The 27,565-nt window shown below is 42.4% G+C and overlaps 1 protein-coding gene across 1 annotated transcript in view; it reads left to right on the top strand.

Annotated features, from left to right (window-relative positions):
- The window catches only part of IKZF3 (IKAROS family zinc finger 3), a 51,669-nt gene extending 37,452 nt beyond the window's left edge, over positions 1 to 14,217 (top strand). The window contains 4 exon segments of the mRNA XM_038385884.2: positions 3,043 to 3,159; positions 9,824 to 10,126; positions 10,129 to 10,377; positions 10,380 to 14,217. Of these exon segments, the coding sequence (XP_038241812.1) occupies positions 3,043 to 3,159; positions 9,824 to 10,126; positions 10,129 to 10,377; positions 10,380 to 10,525 (815 nt within the window). The 3' untranslated portion in view covers positions 10,526 to 14,217.
- Positions 14,218 to 27,565: the final 13,348 nt, after the last annotated feature.

Genomic DNA, 27,565 nt, shown 5'->3' with positions numbered 1-27,565 from the left:
TATATTTTGCAGTTTCTTAAAAACAAAGGGATACTAGCATGCAGAAGAAAAGCTTAAAATCATGAGACACAACAGTCTAGAAAACTGACATTTCCAGATGACCCAGAACATAATATGTAGGTCAATATTTAGTGTCTCTTCAGCAGTCTCTTCTCTGCACAGAATATTAGTGTCACCCAGCAGGAAGTTGCATGTCTTCCATTTTAGACTATAATGTAGTAAGGTTTCATCAGTGGTAAATAAATGGCATTGATAAAACCAATATGACATCAAGATTCTAAGGATAACTCCCAATATAGGTCTTGGGCTGAGTGAAACATCTTGTATTCACCATTTCTTGCTCCTAGAGTTCTACCAATAGATATATAAAGTAGCTCTGAGAACGTATATTAAAAACCAACAACAACAACTGATGAGAGGATACTAGGAAAGACTTAGAGGTGTAGGAGGAATAAAAGAAAATAGAAAAAGCAAACAAACCAAGAGCTGTGAATAGGAAAGAAATAAACAAGTAAGCAGTACTGTTATCACGTATTTATTGTGCCCTCTTTTGCATTGATATTTTTCATTCCAGTGAAAAGCTTCTGGGAATAAAAAGTGACCATAGTTGAAAACATAATACCTAACTTGTTTTTGTTCAGGACAGATGTGTGTTGCTGAGTTTCTTTTCATTATTAATAGCAAACTGTCTTGTACAATGATCCTGTCAAAATTAAAAGCTTACTGGGTTTAGGATGACTCAGAACTTGGATAGGAGACATCCAAAGATAACCAAGGGTGCCATATGGAGTAGTGCTGGGGATTTAGTAGTGGGTGCTCTTCCCCCTGAATTAGTATCAAACCAAATGCCCCAGCATGATGCTAGGGCGTATTGTGTTGCTCATTGTGACACCTTTCGGATGAGATGTAAGCTGACATTAAAGATCCCATTGTACATTTTGCAAGAGTTAACCCAAAGATACTGGCCAAAATCCAACTTGGATAATTAAATTTTGCCTACTTAACTTTCTCTTGCAGTTTCAACTGATTCTGGTGTTCTTCACTTTCTCACTTCAACTGCTATATTGTGTTTGTATACTCTTTCACCCCAGAGACAGCTGCATTTTAGCTGTTGATATAGTGATCTCTGTTTATAATATGTATATTTTCTTAAGTTTGTTTAGCATGTTGTGATCCTTTGGATTAAAAATAACCACAATATAAAGGCAAGATATTATTATCTTTAAAACACTGTGAATGTGTTCATTTGTGGGCCTGATTTATCATGTAAATCAATGGAGATACACCTGATAAAATCAGAGTAACACAATGGAGATACAGACCCAGTTATTCCATCCATTCTGAGTCATATATATAGCTAGATTTCATGGCAGGAGCAGTTTGATACTTAACACTTGTGAAGCACTTTACATTTTCAAAACACTGTACAAACACTGAAAACTAAAAATGGCTGAGGTTTGGTGGGTCATGGTTGGTACTGATTGAAATACATCCAATATCAATAACAATAACAGTAAACATGTAAGGTTTAACTTATTTTAAATGTCAGAAAAATACTGCACAATAGCTTAAAGAAGAATGATATTGCACTTTTGTTATCACAGCCATATTTTACATTATTTCTACTACTGTATTTTTAGCAAATAGATTAATTTAGGTCTAATACTTTATAAAATGCACTTAATTGGTCTGCAGCATGAAATGTTTATGTATCCTCCATTTATGATAAGACTTCTCTCCTGTCTAGGCAAGATACCAAAGCTTATGGTATCCACATGAAATATTATAACATTTAAATTGTCCATTACAGTGAGGTCATCCCACAGCCCAACCTGCTGTGTGACCTTGGGCAAGTTACTTCCCTTCCATCTTTTGTCCAGCTTGTTCATATAGATTGTAAGCTCTTTGGGGCACAGTCTGTCTCCAATTTGTTTGTTTAGTTTCTACCACGGTGTGATCCTAATCTTGGTTATTGTCTTAGTGGTGCTCTAATACATATCATTAATAATAATACCTGTACCTGAGGAGAAAACAAGAATTTGGGGGCTAGAGCAGTTAACATCAGAATGAGACTGGCAATACTGGGTTGAGGTGACAAACAAGTAGTCATGGCTGGTCCAGTTCATAATTTGATGAGGTTGCGAGGATTCACAGCTGAATGCGTGACAGTGGGCCCTGGCTAGTACACCTATGGTCTTACTCTGGAAATTGTAAGTTGCTTAAAATGGCCAAGAGCCACAGCACTAGATGAATGGTACATAGAACAGACACACACCAAGTATTCTTAAATTTCAGAAATTCTAGGCAGTTTAAATAGTTTTAAATAGCTCTGAATATCTAATGATAATACTGAAAGTGATACATAGAGTGTGCACAGTGAATTTCAGTTATAACAAGCAGAAAAAATGTAAGACTAGATAACAGACTTTTTCTAGAATCTGGAAAAAAATTGGGAATGGAAGACAGTATTGTAAGACTATTTTAAAAAATGTAAAATTTATAGAAAGATTTTATGTTTCTTTGTTGTTATCTTACTAATGACCCCAGTTTCTGAGCAATATTATGAAAATAGTTGAGCTTTTTAGATAATATAACATAGGGACTATATCTTTTTTTAAGCTGTCTTGAAGAATTATATTGGTCTGCAGCTGTCACATAGTGTTACTCAGAATCAAAAGGAAAGCCGAGCAGGGCTTATATCTCCATCTGTATTTTGTAACCAACCACGTCCAGCCTGTTTATTTTACACTTCCTCTTGCTAATGAAGATATTGGTTTTGTATGGGTTATGCTCTCCTGCACGAGTTTAAGACTGCAAGATTTGTGTGCATTTCTGTGCTTGGTTCCACTGACCGCAACTGGTGCCCAAGACGCAAAGAACAAGAACAACAGAAAAACAACAAAACAAGTTTACATCAGATCTCCAAACTGTTTCCTTCCAGTTACTGTGGCAAACTCCGGAGATTAAACCATTCATCTCTTCCTTTTTTTTTTTTTTTTTTTTTAACCTACGTGTGTTTTCTTTTCACATTTTCCAAACTAGCAAGCGTGGAGGCAAGGCACATCAAAGCAGAGATGGGGACTGAAAGAGCGCTCGTGCTGGACAGGTTAGCGAGCAACGTGGCAAAGCGAAAAAGTTCAATGCCTCAGAAATTTATTGGTAAGAATAAAGTCTTTTCACATGCAGCAGTTAACTGTGTGAGGGCTGGTAACCAACAGGTACAATAGCAGTACTTGTTTTGAAGGGCCCTTTCTAGTCCATCATGTATTTAAATAAGGTAACTTCTGCTTTCCTGCTGTGCTTTTACTTACTGATTATATGTATTTGATAAACAAGAGAAATTGTTCAATTAGGTAAATGACAAATAGATCTGAATTCATACTGTATTTTGTGTACTTGTTTGTGTTAGTGTTTGCATGGTTAATAAATATACATTTTATGGGGGCTTTTGTTTTGGAGCTGTATGTGGTGAAAACCTTTCTACCAGGGTTTTACTAGGGAAGAATCAGAGGGCTTGATCTTGTTAGGGGCTGAGTATCTTATCCCCCATCGTAGTCAATGGAAGTCGAAAGTGCTCAGTACCTCCTTGCAGAGGCATATGGCACTGCAGATAGAGCCCAAAGACAGAAAATTACTGAATTTTTGAAAGTCATTTTTTAAAAATTTGAATCTGAATGATGAATGATAGGGTCAACCCCTTTCTTGCTCTGGTTAAAAAAATATGGCCACAATACATTTCCATAGAATTTACTTTGGATTTAATTTTATAAAATCAATGTTTGGCAAATTGGAAATCTTAGATAGCAAGGTCTGATAATTTGTTGTTTTCTTTAATGAATGTTTATAAAATTACTTTAATTTCATTCAGTTTTACTGAATCTTGAGCTTTCAAAATGAGATTTATAAACAAATTATCACAGAAAAATATTTGACTCTAGTTTATACCACTGGTGTACTAAAATATGCCTGATGTTTTCTGCAGAAATCAAAATAAGTTTAAAACACATTTCTTTTTGCCAAGTAGCCTGCTGAAATGGGTATATAGTACTAGTAATAATACTTACCTCATATGTAGCTAGAGAATAAAAAGCTATATACTGTGGTATTCTAATTAAAATAGCTAACCAATCAAAGGTATAGTTTTAAATAATCTTGTATATCTGAGTTTGATGGCAGGTCCTGTTTCTCAGCAGTGTTTGATGCTGTTATCTCTGTCTGTGGGTCATAGTTATTTATTTTGCACTATATGAAGTTGCATTTGAGCTCAGGAGTTTAATTAGCCTGCAGTTATGCAACATTGCTACTAATAATGCCTTAATCATAAATTTTCCAGAGGGATATATGTGGTACAAGATGTTTACTTTTCTTAATATACATTTTCTGTTGCAAATACTGGCCTCTGTGGTAATTTACATTCACACTCACAGGAAAAGAGAAAGAAAGAGGATAGTGATAGAAATAATCTGCCAGAACTTGAACAATCCATTTTCATATAGTCTGATCTGCACCCTGCACAGAGGAGTACTAAGGAGCTTCTTGAAATTCTGGGCCCAAATATTCAAATCTGGGTACCAAAGGGTAGGCTCCTAAGTAAAAATTTAGACATCTAAATAAAAGTGACCTGATTTTCAAAGGTGCTGAGTACCTATAGCACCCGTTGGTTTCAGTGGAAATTTGTCAACTTTCATCACATCAGAAAACAAACTGCTTTTTCTTAGGCACCTAAATATGGATTAGGACTCTAACTTTAGGTACCCAGCTTTGAAAATTTTGGCCTTGGGGATTAGGCCTTGCAGGTCATACTGTGATTCCTAAAATGCTTGGGTCTTTAGCTCTTCTTTTTGGTATTGAGATCAGCCTCAGATTTTTGTCATCTAATTCATTGGGGGTGTGATTTTGCAAGGTGCTAAACACTCTTGCCCAATGAAGCAAAGAACTTAAGCCTTAAAGCCTTACTTAAAGTAAACCACTTAAGCAAGTGTTGAACTTTCATTAGAACTTAAGCATGTGGTTAATGTTAAGCATGAGCTGAAGTGCTTTGGCTCAGCACCTTGCAGGATGGAGTCCTTTTTATTCAATTGTCATGCTGCATTGATACAGTTTATTAACAGTGCAAGCTGACACAGTGGTATAAAGAAGTGTTTTGGGGGTAAGGTTGGGGGCACTGGGGACATTCTTTTAGTGATGTAGAGTAATCAAGTTCTGAAACATGCTGTTTCTCTAGAACCTCTACTACAGCGATGATGTTGGGTAATATGTGAAAAAAGCATGAGTCACTCACTCCCTTTTATTCCTGAGTGGCATGTTTGCAGCTGCAGTCTTGACTTGACTTTTGTTGCTTCTTGAACTATATGTGCAGGAGGAAAAATCTGCCAGGACAGTTTAATGATTTCTTGGGAAACAGAGTTCTCAGAAGGGTGCTGATTTTTCATTTCCTCAGGAAGCAGGGATAAGGAGATGTAAACCAACAGACCAGCCTAGGCTCATTTCTGTGAAAAAGTCTACTGACAAGAAAAACAATTAAATTGTCTGTTTACTCCTCTCGTGACACTGCAGACTCTCACACTTTCTTTAGGCCAAATTCTGGCCCATCATGCAAATGGCTCTAAAAGATTATAAGTACTTGTGGCACCTTAGAGACTAACAGTCTCTAAGGTGCCACAAGTACTCCTTTCTTTTTGCGAATACAGACTAACACGGCTACTACTCTGAAACCTAAAAGATTAGTATCACATTCTGACCAGCAGTGGCCCCATTGTGTAACTCAGTGGTTCTCAACCTATTTAATATGCGGCCCACAAAGTGTATCTGGGCCGCAGGTTGAGAACCACAGTACCCCCCAACTAAACCCTCGCACAAACCCCTATGCTCCGCGCCCTCTGCCCAGAGACAACCTCCACAGAGTGGGGCCAGGAGTAGAGACCTGGGCAGGAGGCAGGGATCCCAACGCCCACAATGTGGGGCCCCAGGACCCCGGACCTGCTGTGCAGGGCTGAGCAGCAGCTGGCTGCCCGGACCCTGAGCCCCGCCATGCGGGGCCGTGCAGCAGCCAGCTGCCTGGAGCCTGCTGTGTGGCAGGGCAGCTGGGAGCCTGGAGCCTGCGGCCTTTAGCACACAGCTGAGATGGGCCACAGCTGTATGCTCATTGGGCTGCAGGTTGAGAACCACTGGTGTAAATAATTTGTGTGGGTATGTGCAGTTATATGAACAAACCATACCCTGACTCCTAAAACTTACCTGAGACTTTCCCCCATGGCTCCTGTTGCAGAGGTTCTGCTTTGGCCTTTCCATGGATTTTGGAGAACAGCTGTTCAGGCAAAAGTTTCCATGTTCCACTCCCCATCTTCCTGCCAGATTTCTAATGTGTACTTCTGTGCACAAACTTGTAGTATTAGCAGTTTGTAATTACCATTTCAGTTAGCCATTTTTTCTAGTTGTGTTTAAGTGGAACTGATACCCAGAAATAGGAATATAGCTTGGTAGGCACACCTTTCAATTAAACTTGCACTCAATAGGGACTATGCTTGTGTTTCCTCATCTCTTGAATGGAATATACATTGGGGTAGATCCTCAGCTGGTGTAAATCATAGAATCATAGAATATCAGAGTAGCTCTATTAATAGAAAATCAAAGTAGCTCTATTGAAATCAATTAAGCTATGCCAGTTTACACAGCTGCCCATAGGGCACATTTTGTGCTACTTCTTTTTGAGAGCAGCATTAAAAATATCTTTCTCCCCAGTGGTAAATGTGCTAGTACAGTTTTGAACTTCAGCAAATACCGCCAGCTCTCTGTGTGAAGTAACTAATGAAAAATGGCCTGCCTTGGTTAGCAGAGCAACAGGAAGCAGGTTCACTCCCTTTTTCCGTGTCCACACCTCATCATGTCACAAAAATCTGCATACTGCTATAGAGTAAGCATCACTGAGCAGCAACTGGCTATGTATTTGCATTATATGATCGTGTGAATTCTGAAGGGGAAAGTTTTGCATTGCACTGAGTTGAAAAAGATAAACTGGGGAAAGGTGTTTCTTAAATGGTAGTAGCTAGCTTTGTAAGTCAACAGTAGAAAAGAATGTAGGCTTGGTTCTTACTTTGGTGTTTCACAGTAACTTTATGGTACTATCCTTTGGGAGCAATAGCAACTTAACTCACAGTAATCTCTTGCAATGTCCACAATGCTGCAATAAATAAAATTGTATCACTACTTTATGCCCTAATTAATCTTCTTTACTTTATTCCATTGCTCGCGTGCTCTCTTGCCTTTTCTTAATCTACTCTTCTTTTCTTTCACCCCTGTCTTGTTGCTGTCTTAATGAGACAAAGTTTGAGCTGCCTTTATCTCCTTTTAAATAAAGGGTGCTGACTTAGAACACAACAAAACCAGTGGAACTCCATCTGTTTGCCTATAATGTTTTGTTATCATTTGGTATGATGTAAATGCAGTGAAGAATATACACTTATTAATTTTTCTGACATTTAGTGCCTTCAATAATGAGATCTAATAATAATTCCACTTACTATATTATTTAATATGAAACACCTTTAATCCCAAAGTGCTTAACAAACTTAATAACCTGATAAATACATGGGAATCATTCACCCACCACTTTTCAGAGTAGCAGCCATGTTAGTCTGTATTCGCAAAAAAGAAAAGGAGTACTTGTGGCACCTTAGAGACTAACAAATTTATTTGAGCATAAGCTTGAGCTGTAGCTCACGAAAGCTTATGCTCAAATAAATTTGTTAGTCTCTAAGGTGCCACAAGTCCTCCTTTTTTTTTTTCACCCACCACTGTTTATGGTGTGGAATATGGAAGCGTTTTAAAGGTGCATAGCACATGACATCCCTATTTATGTCAGGGGAGTGAAGTAGGATATTCTGTCTAACTGAACTATCATATGGAATTTTAGGGAAGCAGAATGGAATTAACTAAGTGGGATTTGAACAGGACCTGAGGGCTCACATCTCTATTGGGAAACATAGTGCCAGATGTTAATGACCACAAGAGGGCAGGGTATTTGTTTCATGTCTTATTTCAATGACTGCTGAGCTTTTAAACAGGAGTTTCATAGTAAGATTCTGTATATTTTGCTCTTGTTATTTTTTTATTTCAGTTTTGATTAAACCTTTCATTTGTCTAGAACTGGTATTATGAGTCATTCAAGTGTGTTATACCATTGTTGTTCCCTCTGAATAGAAGTTGGATCACAAGTTTTGCTGAGGGTTGGAAGCAGTTACATTCTTGTGGTTCACTAACCTTTTTTATAAAAGTGTTTTATAAAAGAAAACGTGAGCTTCTGGTTTTGCTGTCTTTGCAGTGAAACCTGGTGAGTTTCATATACATTGAGTCATAGTGTCTACAGGTGACTGATAAACATCTGTACTATTCAAGTTACCGTAACTCAGAGATTAGTGGATCTGATGTTTGTAAGTCACTTGCATGTGAACATTCAGGCTTGTCCATTTTCTTAACTATGAAAGATTGTAAGTTTCATTTAAACCACAGAATTCAGTTACTTATTTCTAGACATCCACAAAAGAGTTACTTCAGTCTTTTTTGGAGTACAGCTTTCTTCCTTCCTTGCACCTGGCACACCAAAGGGTTGGGCCATGGCTCCACCCAGAGTAACCTTCCTTGTCCCTACCTTCCTAGCAGGGGTATGAGGAGAGTTTCAGTTGTGTAGCCCCTCTGCTCTCTTCCATTCCCTTGATGCTTGGCTGAGTACAATGTGTGCAGCATTAACATAGTCAGGGCAGAGGTGGGCTTTGCTTCCCTGTGTGACTGCATTACAGACAGTCAAAATCCAGCCCTATGTAATATAATGTTCCAAAGATACATTATCTCTACTTATATGGCTGCCAATACTGTATTATCCAAGAACCTTCACAGAGTTAAAAGGAAACAATTCCAGTCCAAAGGGAGCTACATTATGCCAAGGTCTAGGTTGGGAATATGCATAAATTCTTGTTAATTTTAATGTATTAAAATACAATGGGTATAATTCTCCAATGTACTTCTACAGTTTCACACCCAAGTAACATCATGGAGAATCAGGCCCAATAAGAACAAAAAGAGCTGCAAAAGGAAAGCTTAAGTGAGGCTCCCATGCAAAGAAATGTGAAAGATTTAAGTGCAATCGTCCCAGAATTATGCCTATGTAATCTTATTGAAGGGGCCTTCCAACTACTTAATTTAGAAAGAGATGAGTAAAGGGGGGAATACATCATATATTTATAAAATCCATATCTATATCTATCAATGAATGGTATAAGAATATAAGAACAGCCATACTCGATCAGACCAAGATTCAGTCTAGCCCAGTATACTGTTTTCTGACAGTGGCCAGTTTTACCCTCCCCGTCACAGACGAGTACAATTTCTCAGGAGATGATCAAAGAGCTAGAGGGAATGTTCTAAGCCTTAAGGACCTGCTGTGGGTTTTGTTTATTGACTAATTGACTTTTTGCCTGTTGTTATTTTTCATGAATCAGTTTTCACATGATTTTCTGTAAAGATGAAGGAAATTAATCCTTGACAAGCTTTCCTAATTTTACTCTTTTCCTTAAATCCCAAAACTATCAAGCTCAGTGATGGATTGGCCAGCAAGTTGCTTAACTAACTTCTCTATTGCTCCATTTCCTATGGGCTTTTGCTTCAAAAAGTCAATTTACTTACATAAACAGCACCCCTGCCCCAAAGAGCATATAGCTAAATTCAAATCTGTTTCCTTTTCAGGGCTTACTGCTATTTAGAAAAGGATCCTAGAGTTTCAATACTTTTACAATCCACTCAGTAATTCAGTTTCTTTCCTCTCTTGTAGGTGAGAAGCGACATAGCTTTGACATTAATTACAATTCCAGTTTCTTGTATGAAAAGGAAAGTGAAATGATGCAAGGACGTATGATGGACCAGGCCATAAATAATGCGATCAGCTATCTTGGAGCAGAAGCACTGCGTCCGCTAGTACAAACCCCACCAGCTCCCACTTCTGAAATGGTCCCTGTCATCAGCAGCTTGTATCCCATACCACTCACCCGCTCTGAAATGTCAAATGGCAATCCACAAGATACAGAGAAGAGCCATGCCCACCTTAGAGACAAAAGTTTGTCTTCTGACAGAGGCCTTTCCCCAACAACAGTGGCCAAGACTCCACAGATACTGATAGCAACCATGAGGAGCGCCAGAATCACACCTACCATCAAAACCAAATGATCCCCTCCCAGGTCCGCAATGGCCTCCAATCCTTGAAGGAGCTCCCAAGGCCATATGACATAATCAAGCCCCCAACCATATGCCCACGTGATGCCTTTAAGGTTATCAATAAGGAAGGTGATGTCATCGGTGTCTACAGATGTGACCATTGTCGTGTCTTGTTTTGGATTATGTGATGTTCACCATTCATATGGGATGCCACGGATTCCGTGATCCTTTCGAATGCAACATGTGTGGGTACAGAAGCCAAGACAGATATGAGTTCTCCTCACATATAGCACGAGGAGAGCACAGAGTGGTCCTGAAGTAAAAGGATTGATTTTCCAAGAGACCAAAGGATCTGTTTTAGATTGGTTTTGTTTTTAAATTTGACTAAAAAAAATTGCTTAAATATTTTTCTGTGCCAATCCTAAAAGCGTTAGTGTCCCTTGTAGTAGCAAAGTACTGATGGGCTTTTTATTTCTTACTCAAATGCAGTATTCTGTAGCATCTGTGCCTAGATACTGTGGTGACCGGCACGATATATAAATACAAAGATAGCCAGATACAGATTTTGTCTGAACTTTATTTTTGTGAAAATTTATAGCAACTTAAGATGTTTTTAAATATTTTAACATGTATTTTTGTTAGAACATTTGCTTCCAGTAATAGCAAAATGGCCATCTAGCTGTATTATGAGTGAAATACAAAGTCAAATATTGATGTAATAATTCTCATAAAAAAAGTTGAAATTCAACACAAAAGATTGTCCATCCTAACTGCCCTTTCAGAACCACTGTATTCCAGCCAATAACACACAAGAGACACTTTCTGTTAGTGTTTCAATTCCTGAGGTATTCCTAAAATGGCCAAATTATTGAAACACAGAAAACACATATCTGGGGAGATTGTATCAAATAACTTTTAAATGTTTTCCCCAAAGTCTTAAAAGTGTGTTGTCTCACCACACTTTGCTTTTGCTTACCCCACTCTGTTCACTTTCTTTAAAGTCTCTCCCCACCTTACCTCTTACTCAGTAATACCAAAATAAGCCATGTGAGCTATTTGGGGTTTTAGTTTTTTTTAACTGTGTACGCTTTTGGGATACCCATTGAGACAATTTGTTGGCTTGCCCCTAAATTCTGGAGGAAATCCTGCTTTTCATTAATGGATCAAGTATGTGTCTTTCTAACAGAACAAAATTGCAATGAGACTCAAGACCCGATTCTGCTCCCATTGACATCAATAGCAAAGCTCACACTAACTTCACCTGGTGCAGGAACAGTCTCTAAAATAGCAATGGGCAGACAAAGTGCTCACAAAATGCTCACAAATGGGATTTTTGCTTATATAAGGGCTGCAGGATTGGGCAGTTTGAGGTTACTGTAACTCAGGGAGAGAACAGAGATGATAACATATAGAACAAATAACAAGAAAACTTTTGATTTAGAAAGCAATATTCTAATGAAAGTGTACTGAATGTGAAATAAAGGTCCTGAGTCTCCTCTCACTGGTGTTACACCTTTGTGAGAGGAATGCTAGGCTCAAAATTTATTGGATCAGATGCTACCATCATTTACACCCAGGTAACCTCACTGATGGCAAGGCAGTTGCGCAGATGAGCATAGAAGTTGACTCAATATATTTTGGATTTAGCGTTGCCAAGTAGAATCATAGTGTCCTGGCAAAAATTTGCAGTAGCTACCGTGAGAATCTTCATGTAAGAATGTGTGGGAGCGGACAATTCAATCAGACTTTCTGGTTTTACATGGGGATATCCCTTGGAGTGAAATGTGCTGTTTTGCAAAATGAGTATTTACGATTACTTTGAAGCCAGTTTTTAAAATAGTTCTTTTAATCTAAATCATTGTTCTGCAGCTGTATTATTAGTCACTGTGCTGAAGATGTGAATATGATAATTTTGCTGAGTGTATGTTTATTTTTTTAAATCTTTATATAATGTAGAGTTAGATGCGTTCTGCTGGATTTTTTCATCCAGTGGGTATTTGGTCTGAGCATTTATTTTGTACTTTTTCAGTGTTTGTGTCGACTGCTGTGTAAAGTTTCACTTTTTCCATGGAGCAAAGTGGGAGCTATTGTTCTGAAATAGAGGACTGAGTGTCAGGAAATACACAATTCTAACACTGGCTCCCTCTGTGATCTTGGACAAATCACTTCACCTCTCCCTGACTTATTTTCCTCATGTAAAAGGGAATGATAATATTTCTTTGCCTGATAGGGGTATGTGTGAAGATTAATAAAATTAATGTTTGTAAAATGCTATGAAGTTGAAAAGTACTATCGAAGTGCTAAGTATGTATATATATTTTGTGCAGAGTGGGGAAGATACTTTTGTTCATTTGTGTTCAATTTGTAGATACATATTTGTAAAATACTTTTATTAATCCCTTTGTGGTAGAAAACTTATTACCAGGGACATTTTAGTGAGCTGAGTGGATGCCCCTTCTACCTCCCAAACACACCCATGCCGCAGCACTACTATAAAACCCTCAGTTGAGTTACTCCTGACTTACAGAAGATCTGTAAAATCAGATAGAGGACATTAGGTTCATGCTCAGTATATTTGGAATACTTTGGAGGGGTCTCTTACAATAGGAAGTTGCCTAAAAAAGGATGGGGCAGAAACGTACTGTATTCTTCTTTATTTCCTGTCCTAAATTACTATGAGCTGATAAACAGTTTCTACATTTCATTCCAAAGACAGCTGTATTTTCATGGGGGAAAATGATCAATATATATGTACACCATAGAAAAAATGGTTCTCATTAGGGTTAAACAAAATCATTTAGAAAGATGAATAAGAAAAAGTACAAATAGTGAAGTGTTACCTAGTCATTAGCACAGGAAACACCTTGAATTACTACAAGTATATTACATCAATTACCACCAGCTTCTTTCTCACTCCATCCCATAGAATCCTTGAAGATTACTTTGCCCAGAATTTACTTTCCCACACTTCGCTTATTGTTCAGCTAGGCAGGGCTTCAACCACCTACCCACCCATTATTTCCCAGATAAGTGAGCAATCAACCACTGAGTCTGTGAAAAGTTCAATTTGAACTACATTCACAGTTTTTTTGAAAGAGGTTTCACAGTATCTTCCCCTAGTAGGCAGACTTTTCTCACCACTACTCAGGCAAAGAAGTATTGTTAAGATAGACTGCACCAAAATAAATTGCTCATAGCCATTTTCTGGGCCCAATGAGCAGTGTATTTTAATGAGTATCTTTATATGACATGTAAATCCTCATTAACTTCATGAGGTGGTGTTTGGGACTACTCCCACTTAGGCTCAGGACTGCGTTGGTCACATATTGGCACTGAAGCATGAGGAGTACATAAGGCCCACTCCTGCAAAGTGCTGAGCACCACTGCTTTCCATTTAAATCAGGATCTGCCCCCTAATTTAAAAGGATTTGCCCCCTAATTGGCATAAAATTGAGCAGATTGAAGCTTACCTCATCTTTTATATGGAGGGGTAGCTCACAGACACTAAAGATCCCATCTTGCAGTGCTCCATCTTGGATCTCAGCAGCCTTCCACTGGATCAAGAGGAAAGATTGCATGGTGAAGCAAGTAGTCTGTTTTGGCCATGTCTGTTTATCAGAAAGAAGGTGGATCACAACGTTGGATACTAAGAGTCACATTTAGCTTGCAAGATACATTTTGCCAACCCCTGCTGCAAAGAGTTCAAACGCCAGAGTTGAAAAACCCATTGATGACTTTGCAAAATTACCTGAACTGCAAAATGAAAAACCTTTGCAAATGGTTGCTAGCCGAATTTGTTCTACTGGCCTATTTTAGCAATGCTGGTTCAGTTGATTTCAGTATGAAAACACATTTTGCATAGACATTTTTCTGAAATGCAGCCTGATCAACAGTTTTCTCTGTCTCAGTCGATTCTTTGTTGTACTAACTGATAAATTGCACACATACAAAACATTGATATGGTTTTTGAAATTGTATTGTATCATTAAGGAATAAATTTTATTTTTTGTTTAATATTTTACTGAATTTTTGAAGGACAAACCTACAAAAAGAATATCTAATATTTATAATTGCTAAAGAAGTCTCAGCAGATATAACAAATAGATGTAATGCAATTCTGTGTTTGTAAAAGGCCTAGCATAATGGGGCCTTGATCCCTGATTGGTGTTTTAGATGCTACAAAACACACGTAATAATAATGCTCTATATGTTGAATAAATTTTTGTATTTAATTAAGACAAATTAATTCAGATAGGCAGCCCCTACCTTCCAAATGTTGAGAATTTTTGTCTTACTAAGCTTTAATCTATCATATTTCATATTTATAAATCAAGAAATTGTGATAAATTATGGTCAATATGCAGGTTATATTTATACCCTTAAGAATGAGCTTAATGGCTGTGGTTAACAGAATGTAAATAGTTTCTTAATATAACTCTGTTAAATGTAGAGATTTAACTATAATATAGACTACTCTTTTAATTGTGGAAAAACTATACCAGTATAGCATATACTAGTAGTTGATGTATAAATTATATATATACAAAAAAGGAGCCTTGTTTGACCTTTTGGATTTAGATTGCACATTCCCTGCGTTCCAAGCAAATCAAGGATAGGCACATAAAGATGGATAACAGGCCAAATTCTGCCCTGGGATGCACAGAAGTAATTCCCACCAAATTTTCTGGGACTTTTGTGTGCATATTTCTGAAGGCAGAGTATGGCCCTTACTTCGTCACCCCATGTTTTAAGAATCTCCATTCTTTTGACTCTTGTTACTGAAGCCAGGTTGGCCTTGGAGATAGTTCACAGGGAGCAAGAACCCCATTAGTTGATTTGCCAGTGGAAAATAAAGTACACTGTAAATGTTAGCAGTGGATTTGAAGAATAGAAATTCCATTTATCTACACATACTGCCCTGGTGACCTTAAGTGACTTTACATTGTTATAGGGTCAAAGGCTTTTCACCTTCATGCTTTTCATGCAATGCCTAAATAGCATTGGCTACTAGAGTGAGGGGCAGCATAGAAATACCTAAAATGGAAAGGACTACTCTCCCCCTTAATCCAGTAGCGCGGAGGTTGGGTGGCTAATCTGTTGCCACTGTTACAGGGAAGGGCTGTAGTAACAGCTGGTGCCCCTGGGTGTGACGTTTAGGCCTGTAGATTCTTGTAGTGGTAGATCCATTATTTAGTCGGAGCCTGTGCCTGCCATTCCCCTGCCTCCTTCCTCTGTATTGCTGGCACTGTGGAATAGAACTATGTGGTGAGCACATGGTGTAGCGTTCCCCATGACAACTAGTCCTTGGCTTGCTCCACCTCAGGAAGTGGAACTGTGTCAGTTCTGCTACCTTTAGTGCTTTCTGCACCAAAAAAACAGCAGGGTGAAGGTTACATTCAGCCCACAGTTCCCAGATTCTTTTTAAAAAGTGCTTTAAGAACAAACACTTTAGTCTTCTATGCCCGTGGGGAGTTCTGTGGAAGGCTCAAGTATCCAGGAGTTTCTGAATGACTAGAGCTGCACCTAACTCTCTAGAGCAATGCTACTGAAAGTGGTGGTCCGCGGACCGCTGCCGGTCTGCGCATACATTGGAAAAAAAAAATTGCCCATCTCCCACATCAGATAGCTTGAAAAGCACTGCTCTAGAGCACATCAGTTAGAGGGAAGCCTCAGTAACAAATTGTGGAAGAAGTAGCATTTCAAGCTAATACTAGGACAGCCAGCAGGCCCTTTTTAGCACCTGTTTTAACAACTTCACACTTGTTCACACTTATTTCATTCCCTCTTGACACTTTTCACCACAAACTGGACCAGGTTAACAGAAGAGAGAGAAAAGAAAAAGTCAATGCATTTCTTCTTTATAGTCACCTACTTCCTACCACCCAGTAAAACCTAAACAACTGTAAATGGTTTCCCCACTTTGCTGCGAAACTTTCACACTAAGTCTTAAAGAATTGTTTAAAATAATTTCCAGTTTTTGAAATGTAGCAGTACTGACAGGTTTAGAACAGTGAGCACAATGTTAAGAAGCAAACTCTGCTTTAATTTTAATGTATCTTTATTGTGGCTTTTCTTTTAATAAAAATAATTCTTTTGACAATGGAAAAAAATATTCATGTGCCTGGAACCAGAAACACATAAACATAAGGTTTATAAAGGTGTTCAGTTGATGTTATGACAGAGAGATCCTTATTTTTTGATATACTGTAATTGTGATAGAACACGGAAGAACTCATTTCGCCTGTAGTGTTCAAACATGCTTTATAATGCATGAAAATCCTAAAAAAGTGTACATAGCATTAAATCGCATCATTTGAATGTTTTAATGTGCTCATGCTTTTTGCAAGACTGTCTCTACCCTACTTTGCAGAAGGTAACTGGGCTAGTGGTGACAGATGTTCTGTCTTTGGTCTCTCTGCAGAGACTGCCAGTGAGAAGGCCAATTAGTGAAACACTCAGATAGCTACTCACTGGAAACCATACAAAGATCACCAAACTCATTCCATGTGGGCTACTGAATGGTCATCACATGGTAACTGGGTCACTCATTAATGTCCTGGGCTGGATCTGAACTGGAACCCTAAAAGTCTCCCAGCCTATCACTAACCCCTTGAGCCATGCAGTCTCTGATCAAAGTCCTTTAATCCTCCATTTCTGGAGGATTCAGCGCCTCCAAATGAAGTTAGCAGCAGTACATTCCAAGGACCTTGGACACCAAAACATTATTCAATTCCTTAAAGTAAATTTATTTTGCTTGCCTCTTCTTCTTTTTTAGGACCTCGTCAAAAGCCCATTGAAGTCAATGGGAGTCTTTCCATTTATTTCAGTGAGCTTTGGATCAGGGCCATTATCTATAGGTGAGCAAAGGAGGTAGTTTGAGCTGCTTATGTACTGTAAATTAGTTCCCTCTCAAGCTATAATTGTATGTGGCCTGGGAAAACTTGCTTCCCTATCACTCTGTTACAGGGGGATAATAAATATCTACCCACTGGGGTGTGTAGCAAGAAAGGTAAATTGCTAGGCTTAAATATAGGCTATTCCTGTTTCCACTGAAGTTAATTATGAAACTCCCACTGACTTCATTGCAAACAGGATTGGACCCTTAAGTGTTTGTAAAGCATGTTAAGCTGCTTGGATGAAAGACACTATAATGTGCAAACAATTATCATTCCCTATTTAGGAGACTTTAAAAAAAAAACACCACTACACATACAGGACCAGATTTTCAAGTGCTCAGCATCCACGATTGGCCCAGATATTTAAAAGAGCCCAGCTCCCATTGTGGCACCCAAATAAGGACCACATTTTCAAAAAATCTCAGCACCCACTTGCTGAGCTCTTTGGAAAGCTAGCCCTTAGTTAAAAAGAATGCCTGGACACAATCACGAATACCATGGTCCCATGCTGCCCTTACAGTGAGTAGCAATTACGAGAATGCTCCCATTGACTTCAAGCCCTATGTAAAACAATTCAGTCAAGCATAAAGGATACATGTTACCACACTGGCAAGAGCGGGTCCATACCAGACAAACTGCATCCTGGCAAAGGAAGTTTACCTTCACAAGTTATCAGACCAAGTCCCTCAAGGGAATCGTTCTCTTTCTCCTTTTCCTGGCCCATGTGCTGTCATGAGGCTAACATAGAGACATTCCATCAGAGGAAGGTTATATTTGTATTGCCATTTGCATATCAGCAAACCATTGCACCTGTGCAGCTAGTGAAATTCTCCGGGGAGCGAGAGTGCAGAACAGTAACTAACAATTGTAACACGCAGACTCACCAATGAAAGGAAAGTCCCGGCAGACAATTGTTTTTAGAAGAACACACTTTCCTTTGAAGAGTTACTAAGCTAAAACCTCTCTACATGAGCTACCACTATTTTAGCTTACTAAAGCAAATAAATATTTCAAAGTTAGATATTTTTAAATCTGCAGGTCCAGATAACTTGCATCCAAGACTTTTAAAAGAGCTGGCTGAGGAGCTTGCTGGACCATTAATGTTGATTTTCAATAACTCTTGGGACACTGAGGAAGTTTCAGAAGATGGGAAGAAAGCGAATGTTGCGCCACTAGCTAAAAAGGGTAAATGGGATGACCTGAGTAATTATAGACCTTTGATCCCAGGAAAGATAATGGCCCAACTTCTATGGGACTCGATTAATAAAGAATTAATGCCAATCAATGTGCCTTTATGGATAATAGATCCTGTCAGACTAACTTAATATATTTTGATGAGATAACAAATTTACTTGATAAAGGTACAGTGTTGATGTAATATACTTAGACTTCTGTAAGGCGTATGACTTGGTACAGCACAATATTTTGATTAGAAAACTGTAATAGTATAAAATTACATGACATACATTAAATGGATTAAAAACTGGCTAATTGATTGGTCTCAAAATGTAATTATAAAGATGTCTTTCTAGTGAGGTCCTGCAGGGTCTGGTTGTTGGCCCTATGCTATTTACCATATTTATGAATGATTGGGGAGAAAACATAAAATCACCACTGATAAAGTTTGCAGACAGTTACTGATATAGAAAGATCTGGATCACTTAGTAAGCTGGGTACAAGCAAACAATATGCAATGTAATACAGCTAAATGTAAAGGTATGGGTGTTAGGCACTGGTATAACCACTACTGGAATATCGTATGCATTTCTGGTCCACATCCATAATTCAAGAAGGATGTTGATAAATTGGAGAGGGTTCACAGAAGAGTCACGAGAATGATTAAAGGATTAGAAAACCTGCCTTATAGCAATAGACTGAAAGAGCTCAATGTATTCAGTTTAACAAACAGCAAGTTAATGGGTGACTTGATCACAGTTTATAAGTACCTACATGGGAAACAAATCTTTGATAATGGGATCTTCTGTCTATCAGACAAACGTAATACAATAGGCTGCACATTGAGACCCGACAAATTCAAGACTGGAAATACGGCACAATTTTTAACAATGAGGATAATATAACCCTGGAACAAATTTCCAAGGGTAGTGGTGAATTCTTCTTCATTGACAAATTTAACATCAAGATTGGAAGTTTTTCTAAAATATATGTTCTAGGAATTATTTTGGGGAAGTTCTGTAGCCTGTATTATACAGGAGGTCAGAATGAATGGTCGCAATATTCCCTTCTGGCCTTAGAACCTATGAAGATGCAAAGCATTGTGTTAATTTATTATTTTTGTCTCCAAGGTTTATGTTACTATGGACCAGATATTTAGCCAGTATAAACGGGCATAGCTCCACTTAGATCATCTGCAGATCTAGCCACATATATTAATACACATACATGCACCCCTGTGCACACACATACCCACATGTTTGTGCACACACCCATTCAGCAATTTAGGACTAGATTATATCTTTCATGCCACAACCCTGTTTTGGAATGATAGAGAGCTGGAGATATTGTGCCTCAAACAGGGAAATCTCTCTCACTGCTGCCTACTTGTGTGCAAGGAGGGAACTGCAGGTTACTCCCACTAGTGCAGGCTGGTGTAAAGAAGGTGCAGTGGCCCATGACCCCACCTCCTCCCTACCCCTTTTCTTTCTCAAACCCCATGGGTCCCCAACCCAGACCCATCGGGCCCCTGGCAGTGCTCAGACCACAGATGTCTCCCCCAGTCAGGAGCTTTGTGGGCAGAGTCCTTTGTGAGCTAGAGTTCCGCTAGCCCCCTTTCCCACTGATTCTCGTGAGCTGCTGTGGCCCCAGCCTGAGCAGGACCTATGGGCTTGGGTTTGACATGATCCTTCACAGCCTACTCCTCAAGAGTGGGGAATATTCACAAGCAGGCCCCATGCTCCCTAGGGTGCATGAGGTGCAGGTGGTATAACTGTCAGGTTGCTAGGACACTTTCTGTTCTCCAGATGGCCCCTCACCTATTTGTTTGGTGCATGAGGATTCCTCCTCCTTTCTTTGAAGCTACCGGAGGTAAGAAAGCAGACTCTGATGGATGGTTTCTCTGATCCAGTGGAGCAAACCTTTCACCCCCATTGCATGGTCTCTGTTATTGTCATGACCTTTGATTTCCACTGCAGCTGTGAATGATTTTGAATGAATTGTTCATTAATTAATCACTTTAGATTACAAGATAAATGCAGGGTTCGTGTACCATAAAACCTTGTTGACACTCCATCTGTAGCAAATAAGGTCTGGGAGTGTACTAGCACCTTTGGAAGTGGGGGGTTGGAGGATGCCTTCTGCCTATCTGGCTGACCAAGGAGTGATTTTCACAGGTTCTGAAGGCAGGAAAGATGGTGGCCATGCAAATGTCTGGCGTGGATAGGATCACAATAGGGGAAAACACCCATTAGACCAGTGGTTCTCAACCATTTGGAGTGCAGGACCCATTTGTAAATCTTGATGCCTGGTCTGTCACGACCCAGAGATACCCCTCGCTCCCCCAGACCTGATGCTCTCCCCCCGTGCAGGATTCAGTGAGGGGGAGAGTCTCAGAACTAAAATTCCAAATGCTCCATCCAGATGTGAACAGCTGGGGCACATCCCCCTCCAGCAACCGAGGAGAGGGGCAATGAGATGAGACATACCCCTAATACTACAAAGCCCTGCCATGGCCCATGGGAGGCAGAGGGTAAGGGGGGGATTTGGGAGCTTGGAGGTGAAGTGGGGAGGTTGGGGCACCTGGGGGTATAGTGAGAACAAAGTTGGGGCTTCTGGAGGGGGATGGGGAAGGAATGGGGGGGCAGCAGGGTGTGGGGGGACAGTAAGAGGCTGGGGGAGGTTATGGGGACAGAGGGGTCTGGGGGAAGGACAATGAGCTGATTTTCCTCCAAAACACACAACCCCCAAAAGTCCATGGGGGGCAGACAGTAAAAGGTGGGTGGATTTGGGGTCCTGGGGGTAAGTAAGATGAGGAGGTTGGGGGAAGGAGTTGGGGGGCAGGAGGGGCTGGGGGGGCAGTGGGGGAAGATCTGGGGAGCTGGGGATCAGGAAGGGTGGTATGACAGAGGGGTCTCTGTGGGAGATGTACCTTGGGGTCCCCATTCGGAGGTCCTTGGGTGCAGGATGGGGGGTATGGAAGATGGGGTGTTGTCCAGCTTGGGGGTGCGGTACATTGTATGAGGATAATACTTACCAGAGAGTGTGACATCAACTGTTCCCTCCCAGCTCCTGTCCTGCTGGGCTGGCTGGGCTCAGCCCCGTGATGTGGGGCAGCTGGCCAGGCCAAATTGTGTGAGTGGCGTTGCGACCACTCCCTTAAATTTGGCCCAGCTGCCTCCCCCATCATCATGACAGAAGGGCAGCTGGGCCAAATCTGAGTGGCGGCATGACCCACTGCACCAGGTCACAGCACCCGGAGTGGGGAGGTGAGTCCAGGCAGCCCCTTGACCCTTTGACATGTTCTGGAGATCCAAGTTTGGGTTGTGACCCACAGGTTGAGAAACCTTGTATTAGACTATCACAGGCAGGATACACTCCCCCAATAGAGGGTACCCAGTGCTCCCATGAAAACATAAGATTTGCAATCCCAAATGTGGTGCATCAAGTCTGATATTCATCTAATGCTTCAGGGAAAGGCAAAAAACCCTCTCTCTCCCCTCCCATAATCTACCCATTCAGAAAGTGCAGTGGTCTCCTGGAGTGTCACTTTCTCCTTGACCCCTGCCACAACTGGGACTCCGGGGTTGAAATCCTAGCCCCATTGAGCCAATGGGAGTTTTGCCATTGACTTTGATGGGGCTGGCATTTCACCCATGGTTCCGCTTGGACACAGAGAGCCAGGCAAGATTCCACCTAGGAGAACAGGGGAAAGTGACTGTATAAAAATGGCTCTTTCTTGCTCAGCAGATCTACTGCTTGCATGCTTGTCTCAGGGTCAGACACCCTTATTCTAGCAACAGAAACAAGGCCTTTGCAGCTTTTGACTTCTACTTGCACTGCAGAGGTGAATTCACTGGATCCCATTCCATCTAGGTCCTCAATACAGTTATGTGCTAATCATTCAGCAGGCCCACTGCATTCGCCATTGGAAAACACTGACAAATGTCCCTGGGGCAGATGCAGCCACTCAGGATCCCCTCTGTGATTGCAGAGGCGTCACCCAAAAGGCTGAATTTGGACAGGGTAGTGTCTATCGTTAGCAATAAGAGGTGCAGTAGACAGGCAGAATAGTAGGGGAGAGATCTTTGCAGGGGCCAGCTTGTATCCCTCAGCAGCTTCCTGCTTTCACACTGAACTAGGCCCCTCCTGAAACCTGACCTTCTTTCTCCAGCTCCACTCATCACGCTCCAAGCGCAACCTCTATTGCTGGTAATGATTCATGAGGTGGAGAGAGAGCCCACACTCCCCTTTCATTGCTTTCCTTTCCAGAGGGGGCCTCTCCCCTTTCATAAATGGCAGCCTCCCCTGCACTGATGTAGTCAGAGTTCCCATTTCTGGGAGGGCTGCAGACAGGACACTGCCGGTGTCCCTCCTCCCACAGCAGAGCCAGAGATAGTAAAAGTTCAGGGCAAGCTCCCTGCCCGCCTCCCTGCTGCTAGCAGTGGGATCAAAGGCATGGAAGAGTAACTGGCAGCCAGCCATTGGGGACTGCTTTTCCCCTAGTCTACACATACTCCATTAAAGGACAGCCTGTTTGTGCACAAAGTGAACTAACTTCGTGCCTCACTGTGCTTGTCCCTGACCATTTCAACAAAGCAATGTTAGGTTATTATCCTCTATTTACTCTAGCCCATCTGCTCATTGCACTCAGGGGTTTCATGGCTGCCTCAACGGAGACATGGTAATGTCATGATCTATCGTGATATTTGATGCTTTGCATAAAGCCGCTGATCTCAGCTTTTAATTTTTTTAAAGGATCAGTTTCTAGCCCTCGTGGTTACAGGTCAAAGTTCAAAAACCCGATCCTTGTGCTCGAACACCAGATGGCAAAGACACTCCCAAATATGTGGGGTAGGGGTATTAAAAAACCTCATGATTTTTAAGCCAATCTAATGATTTTTACAGGGCCTGATCCACGGTTTTTGAATGCTCAGCATTAGCAACGCTGTAATAGCAATTGTTCCCACTGTCTCTCTCTCTTCCCTGGGTTAAACCACCCCCCACCTTCGCCCCTGCCCCTCAAAGTGGAGAGAGTTAGTCAAATTCTCATAAACCACAGACTGGGGGGAGGCTGCATCTCTGCAGCTTTTCGGCTCTTTGATGTCACTGATCTGAACCCTGGGTCCCGCAGGTGCGGCTGCTGTTGCCATGGTAATGGAGGCAGTCGTCCCGACTACTTTTTCTGATGAACATTGACTTTAAAAACAAAACAAAACCAGAAAGAAAGGAGCCACAGAGCTGTCTCCTGGGTGAGCTGACTGGTCTCAGACGTGCAGCAGCATGTATCCTGGGACTCCACGTTCAGTGGGCCAGTGCTGGGGAGGGAGCAGCAGCTGCTGTTGAGCTTGTTCGCCCTCCATCCCCACCTAAATTCAACCCAAATAAGAGCCTGTGGTAATAACAATGCCTACCTCTTATATAGCGTTTTCATCTGTAGATTTCAAAGTACTCCCTTCCAAAGAAAGTCATTATTATTATCCGCAGGTGGGAAAACTGAGGCCCAGCGAGGGAGAAGAAATTTGCTCAAGGTCACCCAGCAGGCCAGCAGTAGAGCACCCAGATCTTCTGAGTCCCAGCCCAATGCTCTGTCTACTAGGCCATATTACCTCCCCTGTACTGCCTTACAGGGGAAAGGGGAGCAGCATCCCAAGACACCGAGCTAGGGTTGTCCAGTGGTTAGGACACTAGTTTAACACTTGGAAGACCTGGATTCTAGACCCTGCTCTGCCACAGACTTCCCATGGACCCTTGGGCAAATCACTCCATGGAGCCTCTCCATGCCTCCATTGCCCATCTGGACCATGGGGACAACAGCCCTGCCCTGCCCTGCCTTGCAGGGGTGTTGTGAAGATACATGTATTACAGTCTGTGAAGTACTTGGGTACTCTGGTAGTAGGGCTCATATGAGTACTGTAGATAGACCTTTCCCTAGAATGCAGCCTGTCATGTCAGTGGTGTTCCCCTCCTCACACATCTCATGATGTGTTGCACTTTCATCTCAGGCCTTTGCAGAGCCTGACTGGCTCATCCTCCTCCCCTTCCATAGAAGGCAGCTATTACTAAACCCAATCTCCAGAGGGGGAAACTGAGGCACAGAGCAGGGAAGGGACTTGTCCATGGTCATGGAGAGAGTCAGTGACGCAGCTGATGGCCAGTTCTGAGCCCTGAGTTCTGGCGAACAGGGTTCACGAGGTTCATGGATCCAAGTGTCAGGGGATAGAAAAGGAGAGCCATGTCCTACACGTGGCTCAGAAGCATATTAGCCCTCTGTTGTGGAGCTGTATACCCCTCCATTTCCTAATTCCCCTGGCCCCTATCCAGTGTACGCACACACACACACATACACACACATACACACACAGCTCCTCATGGGCAGAGCCTCAGTTGCGAGAGGCTGGTGCAGAGTCCGCCCTGCTGGCAGACAGCCTTTGTCATCTAGAAAAGGAGAAAGGGCACTTTTGGGCTTTCTCACACTGTCTCCCAGCTCCCTCCACATTCATTTCAGAGTGAGCCTCGGAGATGGCTCAGTTGCCACAGGAGCCGAATGGCGGACGCTGAGAATTGCTTCTGAGAAATGATGCATGGGGTTTAATCATCCAGGACCTTTCTGTGGTTTCTCTCTCTTATATCATCTTCAAAGTTCAGTCACGCTGGGCGCCCACACGGTGGCTAGCATTGCAAAAGGGCGGCTGTGGGACAGGGAGCCAGTGAATAATACTAGCAGTAGCACTGCGGCTGCTGAAGCTATCGCCAGCATCTTGCATTGGGGAAGTACTACACACCCCACTGAGCAACAAAACCCAAGCATGGAGCGTGTCGGGCCGGACTGGACAGTGTACAATGGCTTGTTTGTGTCAGCTAGGCTGGTGCAATTGGCACTATAGGGAAGTAAAGAATATCCCTGTCATAGACAGGCCTTGCTTTAGCCTCAAGCATCCTGCAGTGGGCTGGGGGTAGATTGGAGGGGGTGTGGCTGAGGCAGACCTGTAGCACAGCGATTCTGCTCCCCTGTAAAGCCCCAGGGGGGGCGTCACTAAAGCAGGGACACAAGTTAGGGCAAATCTGGAGCTGCCCTAGTGTGCATCACAGCACACCACATCAGGTCTCCTCGGCCATGCCAGTCCAGATGAATCCTTTTGTCGGTGGGATGGCCAGCTGTTTAGCCATGCAAAGCAGTAGAGCAGGACAGGAAGTGAAGGAGAGTCCCCCACGCAGTTGAATCAGCAGTTGGGTTTTAATTCCCTAGGGTGATGTTTGGCCAGGACCCCAGAGCTAACACAGCTCCAGGGAGTGAACATTCAGTCCAGTATCAGGGCTGGCTTGTTCTCCATCTTAGCTTTCCATCTGTCTCACAGCACCCAAGCAGAGTTTTCCCAGTGCTGCACGGCTGTGCCGAGAGCAGCAGCCCTCCATAACAACAGCAGCTGCCCGGCACCCGGCCTCTGATCTGATATCTCAAAAGATCTGGCAACACAAGACCACCCCAGCACCTTGCTGGGGCAGTTCTGAGGCAGAAAAGAGCTACCGTAACCCAATGGTCATCACTCATTAGGCGTTTCCACACTGTGTCTAGCCCACAGAGGATGTGGGTCTGTTACAGCACAAGGTGTGCAGGCTGGTTCTCAAGCTCGAGCAGTTCAAGCTTTTAGTTGTTAAGATGCCTGGTTTCATCCGTGGTGTTGGCCAAGATGGTGTCGGTGGTGCAGCTCCATCCCTCCGGGTTCCTCCGTCTCTTCTGCCTTTTCTTGGCCCTGTCCCCGGTAGTGGCCTTGCTGTGAGAATGGGCTGACCACTCACATGGCCCACAGGAACCAATGGGAGCTGTTAAGAGCTCAGCACTTTCAAAATCCAGGCCACCAGGGGCACGTGGTGCATGGTGCTGAGCATCCCTCAGAAGCACTGGGTAGCCCCAAACCCCTGCCCGGGTCACTGGGAGCCCAAGGTCCCTGTCACCTCACAGGGGCAGGCAGCACACGTGTTGCTCACACAATTTCAGCTGCACCATGGGCAGAGCCTGGATCCCCCCTCGGCAGAGTGAGCCGGCAGGTCAGATGGGTCTGTGGAGATTAAACCCTGCCCACGCTGAAGTTAGTGGGAGTTTTGCCTTTGATAATGGGGAACTTTTTCTGGCTTCAGTGGAAGCCGCATCTGTGGCGCCGAAGACTAGGTCCCTAAAGGTCACTTGTGTGAGGGTGGCGATGACCCACCCCCACTGTGTGCATGGGAAGGCAGCAGATAGCTGGGGACTGAGGGATTTGCAGTAGGGAAGGCAAGAGGGAATGAATGCCGAATGAGGTGCTAATGGGATGCACCTATTTGCTGGGAGCTGGGCTGCCACCTGACTGGATTCATTTCAAAGTTGGCCCCTAGGAAGCCCATGGTGGCACAAGTTCAGGCAGCAACTGCAGTGCCAGGGGGGCCAGACCCCCCTCCACCATCAGAACAGCTGCTCAGCCCTTCCCAGCTCGAAGTCACAGTGGGTGCACTTTCAAAGGAAGCCTCTGTACTTTTTCACCCGGTGCTGGTTAAAAATATCACTCCAGATTTTAATAAGGGTTGTCGCTCAAGATATTTCTGTCTGGGAGTGGGAAGTGAAACCCTCTCTCTGGTCACAGCCCATCACTTGATTCTGCCAGAATGAGCTTGAGCTGCCCTTCCCCAAAGCCAGGCAGACATACCCCTTCCCTGAGCACTCCCACTCTTCCCAGAACTTGGCACTCAAAGCCCTGAGAGCCTGTTACAGCTACAAATGACTCAGACATTGCAGCACCCCTGTGCAACAGGCTAATGTTGAGCGGCAGCTCTACCCAGTGGACAGGCCACTAGACTGGGCCCTGGCAAAGACTGGGTTCTCTTCCTAGGATTGCCACTAACCTGCCATGTGATCTTCTGAACCACTTCACCTCTGTTTCTTCTCCAAACCCTTTGCCTAACTAAGCTCTTGAATGCAGTGACTTTCTCTTATGATGTACAACACCTACCACAATGAGGCCTCTAAGTGCTATTGCAAAACATAAATAACAAAACTCCCCATCTTACAGGTGAGGGACAGAACAGCTACATGGGCATCCCAACTCAGGGAGTAGAGCCCAGGAGTTCTGATGCCTACTCCCCACTGCTGTAACCACAAGACTGTACTCCACCTAGCTAGGGCTAGAACCCAGGAGTCCTGCTCCACTTGGGCTAACCTCCAGACCTGACTCCCACTTTCTGGGCTGAGAATTGTAGGGACTAGGGTTCCTGACTTGCACTCCCATAGTCTAACATTTACATGTATAGATGATGCTCTT

Source organism: Dermochelys coriacea, chromosome 27 (genome assembly GCF_009764565.3).
Source record: "Dermochelys coriacea isolate rDerCor1 chromosome 27, rDerCor1.pri.v4, whole genome shotgun sequence".
NCBI classification, from domain to species: Eukaryota; Metazoa; Chordata; order Testudines; family Dermochelyidae; genus Dermochelys; species Dermochelys coriacea.
This window is presented reverse-complemented; position numbering and strand designations above follow the sequence as displayed.